This window comes from Sinocyclocheilus anshuiensis, unplaced genomic scaffold (assembly GCF_001515605.1).
Source record: "Sinocyclocheilus anshuiensis isolate Anshui unplaced genomic scaffold, SAMN03320099.WGS_v1.1 scaffold732, whole genome shotgun sequence".
Lineage (NCBI taxonomy): Eukaryota > Metazoa > Chordata > Actinopteri > Cypriniformes > Cyprinidae > Sinocyclocheilus > Sinocyclocheilus anshuiensis.
In genome coordinates this window covers 805194-812194 of record NW_015554133.1, presented here as the reverse complement: position 1 = coordinate 812194, position 7001 = coordinate 805194, and the positions used below count along the sequence as shown (strand labels likewise).

Below are 7001 nucleotides of genomic sequence, written 5' to 3'. Positions count from 1 at the left end.
TCCTGGAATAACCGCCCGCTTTCGCTCACAGACCCGGCACAGTTCGGTAACCTCCTCTCTGCTGAAACTCACCTGCTCTCCACCGCTCTATCCACCCCGCCCTCCACGTCCCACTCCACAATCCTGCAGCCCACCGCTGCTCTCTCTGCTCTACCCCAACCGGGCCTGACCGGCCTCACCTCACCCTCATCCTCGCCCTCTTCACGGGACCTTCTCACCCCCACCCAACCTAAACTACAGCTCCCACAGTTTAGTGCAGCCTTCGGCCACCAACTGGCTTCCCACAGTGGGATCCCCAAAGACCTGCAGCCCAGCCATAGCTCGACAGCGCCACCTACAGGCTTTACCATCACTAGTGCCACTGCTGCCACTCCCCCATTCCCTCAGAGCAACTGAGTCTGGTTAGAGAGACCGCCCCCATCTCACATTTTAAAGGGATAGTTCACTCAAAAATGAAAACTGTCATTTACTCACCCTCATGACTTTCGTTTGTCCTTGGAACAAGAAAGGAGACATTTTGAACACTTTTCACTTTCTGCTCTTAAAAAAAAATTAAGTAACGCACAAGGGCTGTCAAGCTCCAAAAAAGCACTCTAAATTTCTGCACATTTAAACTGTTGTATAACAATCGGTTATGACGTGTGACGACCAGGATTGTTTAGCAATGTCTTTGCGTGGCATATTTGCCTGTTTAAACACTGCAAGATTTTGAGTGAGTAAAGGCCTGTTCACACCAAGACAAATGTTCAGTAAACATTTAATTTGAATGAATGGCTGTTAACGCATCTGCAACACAAATATTCGCACACTGTCAGTGCTAATTTGGCACACTACAAAGGAAACTGGCCGACCAGTAGTTTGCACGTTTGATCACAAAAAGTCATTGTGTAAAACTATGATGTGATGGTGCTCACTAACAGACTATTTTGTGATCAAAGTGACAGTAAATAGCAGAGCAAGAATCCGGAACTGGGTTTCTTGTCTCTGGAATTTGTTTTTTAATACAAAAGTCTAAACGGCTGTTTGAAAACATGAAAATTCTGTTTGACTTCCTTTCTTCTTTGTGATAAGTGGGTGTCAGAAGTGGAAATTAGCACAGTGCTCTTCTGTACTTCTGTTCTTCAGAAAGCGCCACCTACTGTCATGGAGTGAATTTGCATTTTCATTCAACATCTGCCTTTTTCCCCATTGGTCTTAACAGAAAATCAAATCTGTGAACAGGCCTTTAATTACTTACATTTCAGTCAGTTCCTAACACAAAGCTATCGTATGTCTTCAGAAGACTTGGAATATAGTGTACAAATCATAAAGACTTTTTTTATGGTGCTTTCATGTCCATTCATTTTAATTGCATGAAGAAGAGCAGTCTGAACATTCTTGAAAATGTTTCCTTTTGTGTTCTTCAGAAGAAAGTATGGCTTTAAGGGTTTCTCTTTTGGGTGAACTAACTCTTGAATTTCCATCACCAACCATAGATCAGCAGCAGATTTGAGTCTTTCTGCACACGTATCTCTGCTTTGTTCTGTCAACAGTGTCCATCCTCTGTTTGTTATTGTTGTGATCCAAGAGTTAAATTTTACCTTCATATGCCCCTTTTCCACTAAATGGTGCTAGTGCAGGAGCCAGTGATCTGTGGAGCTGTCTCAGAGCCGACCCATCTTTCTTGAGAGCCAAACGATGATCTAACTGACTACATTACCTAATCATGCGCATTACAGTCTTAGTTTTTTCCAGTTTTTGAGAACTTATCTTCATTCAATTTTCTCTTTTGGGTGAACTAACTCTTGAATTTCCATCACCAACCATAGATCAGCAGCAGATTTGAGTCTTTCTGCACACGTATCTCTGCTTTGTTCTGTCAACAGTGTCCATCCTCTGTTTGTTATTGTTGTGATCCAAGAGTTAAGTTTTACCTTCATATGCCCCTTTTCCACTAAATGGTGCTAGTGCAGGAGCCAGTGATCTATGGAGCTGTCTCAGAGCCGACCCATATTTCTTGAGAGCCAAACGATGATCTAACTGACAACATTACTACATTACCTAATCATGCGCATTACAGTCTTAGGTTTTTCCAGTTTTTGAGAACTTATTTTCATTCAATTATAACAACAATCATGATTCACACATATGATATAGGGCTGGGATAATAAATCGATGCATAGCGAATCGAGAAATAATTCTGCATCGATTCTGAGATTTTCCGAAGGCATCGCGATTCTCTCTTGAATCGATTCTGAGCTTAGTTTTTAACAGCAGATGGCACTGCATGCTTTAGAAATAGCCATATCCTATTTGCTTCCAGTTCTTTACACGCGCACCACTTGAACCTAAAATAATCATTCATAAAGTTAGAAAAGGTTGAAGCGAATTACAAGGATGTTCACAGTGGGCTGTGGTTACATTAATCTCGCATCATAAAAGCCAATGTGCAATTTAACCACTTACATTACTCTGCCGAATGCACAAGTGCTCTTCTTCGTGAGCATTTGATTGTGCAGTTAAAAACTAGCCTAGAGCGCCATCTGCTGTTAAAAACTAAGCTCAGAATTGATTCGAGAGAGAATCACGATGCATTCCGAAAATCTCAGAATCGATCCAAGAATCGCGATGCATCGATTTATTGTCCCAGCCCTAATATGATATTTGTAAATAAATCATTGTTTCAGACAGACAGGGACAATAATGTTGCTGGAGAAGCTGTGCAGCACGATTAACAATAGAAATGTCAACTGCGGTTGTGTGCAACATATATTTTTACGTTATACAGGACTCTTTTACCATCCAGTGACTCTAATGTTACTAGATAGTTGAGATCTGCAGGTTTAGAAGGAAAGGCACCGTTTTTCAGTGGAAATGTGCAAAATGGTGCCAGGCACCAGCACCGTGTCAGTGGAAAAGCAGTGATGGTCTGTTGTACTAAGGCTAGTGGATCATATTCTTGTTATATTACTTCCATTAGTATAATATTCCTCAAATGAGAGTAGCAGGTTGTTGGTTGGCTTGTGTCCTGTAGAGTACTTGTGAGAGGAATGTGCTGGTGTGTGTTGACTGGAGAAAGAGCAGGGCAAGACTCTTGTTTATACTTGGTATTAGCATCAGTCTCGGGTAATCTGATCACAAGTAGTCAGCTGAGGAATTATCATTTACACATTGTGTTAACGTGCATTTCCTTTGACCTTATGACCACTTATGGTGTGTTTTTGTTGAAGGGAGTTAATGTGATTTCAGTAGTGTGTCATCAGTGGGGCACTGCATGTTGATTAAGTGCAAAAAGAACAAAAAAATGAATTGGCACACTCATGCCCTCCGATTTACACAATTTATGCAAGATCTTATTTTCGAGCAAGCTGTCACTCACGTGAGAATGCAGCAATTAGCAAATGACAACGATCCAATCAGTTCCTGATTGACAAAATAAAGTCCCGCTCTTCGAGATGCCGTCATTCTGATATACGTCACAATAGAGAAGAAAATCTGGTTGCAATGAGGTCAACTTTATAGTTGTACATGGCTTGCAGCCCATTGATTAAGTAATAAATGAGAAGGTGGTCCAGGATGCATTAGTGTAATGCGATGTGGCATCTCTAAAAGTGTGACTGGATCACCCAAGATGCATACCAAGTGTAAAAACAAACCATAAATGTCAACACTGTCATAGTGGCACTGAAGTTGTACAACTTTCAGACACTAGCCCAGAATGAACTCCAGCACAGCCAACAACACTCCTGTCATTCAGCAGTCTGTCTCTATATAACAGGATTGGTCTAAACTTGATGTGGTCTCGAGAGAATCCACAATACGACTTGTAATCAGGACACAAATCTGTATGACTGAACAGTATGATTCATTGATGGGTCTTTGCACATGCTCAGTGGACCAGGCCTGGACTGCTCACATCACAAGGTTTATTAAAGCAATAATCTCCTCAGCAGAGTCTTTCATACCAGTCTTCAGGTGCGGCTCACTCCCAGCAGCCTCAGTGACAAACAGCTGGATCTCATTCTCCTTTAACGGTTTTTCATTTATGGCTTACCTGTTTGATTCACAGCAAAGATCTCAACTTGTAGAAACACTGACATGGAACTCTTTCAGCGAAGAGTAAACAGAACAATGACACTTTGAGGTGATATTTTGCCAAATACATGGGTTCAAATGTTTGTTCTCCTTCATGGTGCTTAATCAGTTTAGGACCTCGTTTGGTCTTTCTAATACAAGAGCCCTTGGTGGCAAGGTTTCCGAGTACGGTAGAGCTGGCAGATGGAAGGAAATAGGTGGCGGGAGAGTTGATGTCAACTGAAATAACCCTGCGTTTGTTTTGTGGACATTTGGTGCAATTTCTATGGAGAATGGTTTGTGCAACCTGATGGTTCTTCTCCAGACTTCCACAAAAGAGTCAGGTTCAAACTCAGCCATTTTTAGTCACCGTCAGTCAGTCTTTTGCCACGTGGGACCAATGTTCCCTGCAGATTTCATTTTCTCTTTTGAAGTTAAGACAGTAAAACCAAGGTTTTTGTTAGATTTTAGACACTGAACGATTATCTTCTATATTAAGTATTAAATATATTTATAGAATAGAATCCTCTAGATTGGGTTTTATTGGTTGAATTGAGTGGCGAAAGGTAAATATGAAATTTGAAAGAAAACTAGTCATTTGCAACATACTTGGTGGAACCGATGCATTTAGTGGCATAATGTTTGGTAGTTTTAATGGCTATCAAAATTCTCGTGATTAATCATTTTGTATTGATTGATGTTGTGTATCTGTGTCATTTCTTTGGATGAAGAGACTGTGATCATATGCAACAGTATTTTTGATAGCTATTAAAAATAACAGTCAGTGGTCGCTGAAAGACGTAAAACCACAGCCGTGGCCCTTAAGCACTTAGGGTGCTTTCACACTTGGTTCGATTGCTTGGTCCGAACCAGAGTTCGATTGCTCCCCCTGCCCCCGCTGGACTGTGTTCACATTATATTATTTGGGTCCGAACCGCGGTTCATTTGCATCAAGCCAGCAGCTTTGGTTCGATTGCTTGGTCCGAACCAGAGTTCGATTGCTCCCCCTGCCCCCGCTGGACTGTGTTCACATTATATTATTTGGGTCCGAACTGCGGTTCATTTGCATCAAGCCAGCAGCTGTAGCTTAGTACCGATGGCGCAGGAGAAGACGGCAAAATGCGTAGCATGGCTCTCTTCAATTTTATATTTATGTTTTTGAACCGTTGGTTTTGTTTCCAAAGCTTCAGTACATAACAGCACTTACGTCTGCCTCACGAATGTACTGCAAATGCTTTAAAGTTCTCTGAAGATGAACAGAAATTAGATATACAGCTCTCTGCTTGCAGCGCTTCAGTCACGCTCGTCAAGAAAGTGAGTGAAACACACATTTTTATCAAATAATACGTCATTAATAGCGGTTCACTTCCGTGATTTGGTACGATTGCGTTCACATCAGCAGCGAACCGTACCCCAGACCACCCTTTTTAAGGGTGTATTCACACCTCTCTTGTTTGGTTCGATTGAATCGAACTCAAGTTCGTTTCACCCTTTGGTGCGGATCTTTTGGGCAGGTGTGAATACAGCAATCGCACTCAGGTGCGCACCAAACAACCGTACCAAGACCCAGCTGAAGAGGTGGTCTCGGTCCGCTTCCAAACGAACTCTGGTACGGTTGAATGGATGAACCAATGAATGGATGACCTTAAGCACACGTGTGGTTTTGTTTACAGTCTCTGGTTCACTTGCAAAAAGGGCAGTGTGAAAGCGAACCGCACCAAACAAAAAAAAAATCAACATTGTATTTGGTCCGGACCAAAGCATGTGAACTAGCGGACTTTCCTGGTGTGAATATACCCTAAGCGGACTCGGGTACAGTTCGCGGGTGCGCACCCGAGTTCGGAAGACCGCTCACATCATCCAAACGTACCAAACTCTGATGTCAATCGAACCCGGGTGCGCACCAAAAGTGCTAGTGTGAAAGCACCCTTGGTCTAATCCAATCTCACTAGTCAGAAAAGAAAAAAATGATGGGTCTCGTTCATGAAAAACCAGGAGAAAGGAACTTGTGTAAAATCATTTGAAAAACCATTCTTATGCAATTACATTTAATCATTTCTAAAGACCAGTGACAGTTTACGCAAGAATGGTTTTAAAAAAAGATTGTTAATTCTTGCATAAACTATAGTATTGAATAGAACAGTTCATAAAACTGCTGTTACATAATTTTCACACTGAATGGAATCGTTTGTAAAACGGAAAAAAAAAAATGCGTTGTTAAAACCCCCTTAGCTGTTATAAATTCACTGTAAACCACGACTTCACGGGGCTTATTGCTTTTATAAAACGGTTATTCCATATACGTACTAGTAAGGTGTCACAGAATAAAACAGAGCAAATAAAGTGTAATGATATCAATAAAATCAGTATTCTTCCACCAAACAATGTAGTTCCTCAGAAACAGTTGTGGTTCCAACAAAGTGGTTGCAGAGCAACACACAGAAGTAAACAAAGGTGTATGTTTGTAGAGTAATTTACAACAGCTTCAAACCAATCAGAATCAAGGACCGGAACTATCCGTTTTATAATGTTGCATTGAACTGGTTTAAAACCACTCCGATTGAATCATTCGTAGAATCATTCATGTACATTATATTGAATGCAACAGCTTGTGTAATGGTTTTATAATGATTTACACACATTCATTCTGCTCTGTTTCATGAAAGAGATCATTTGTGTGGCAGAATGATCACAGGCATACTGGAGCCGTTACTTCATTTGGAGGCATCCTTGAGTAAGTCAATCACATCCTCAAGGTTCATTTGTAGTGACAAAACATTGTTCATTTTCTAGGTCATCACCCTTAAACCTCCTGTGATCAGCTGCACTTTTACCTGCACTGTGTTCCACAGGTTCGAAATGACTTTTCAGTCACTTGTGCAAAAGCCTGCTACTGGTGAACAAGAGTTGTCTTTGTTTATTCTCCCCACCAATGTTCATCAGTTGTG

The 7001-nt window shown here is 41.3% G+C and overlaps 1 protein-coding gene across 1 annotated transcript in view; it reads left to right on the top strand.

Moving 5' to 3' along the window:
- Window positions 1–396, top strand: part of LOC107670308 (INO80 complex subunit D-like) — a 9361-nt gene extending 8965 nt beyond the window's left edge. The window contains exon 10 of the mRNA XM_016462873.1: window positions 32–396. Coding sequence (XP_016318359.1) covers window positions 32–396 — 365 coding nt within the window. The remainder of the gene's footprint in view (window positions 1–31) is intronic.
- The last annotated feature ends 6605 nt before the right edge of the window (window positions 397–7001 follow it).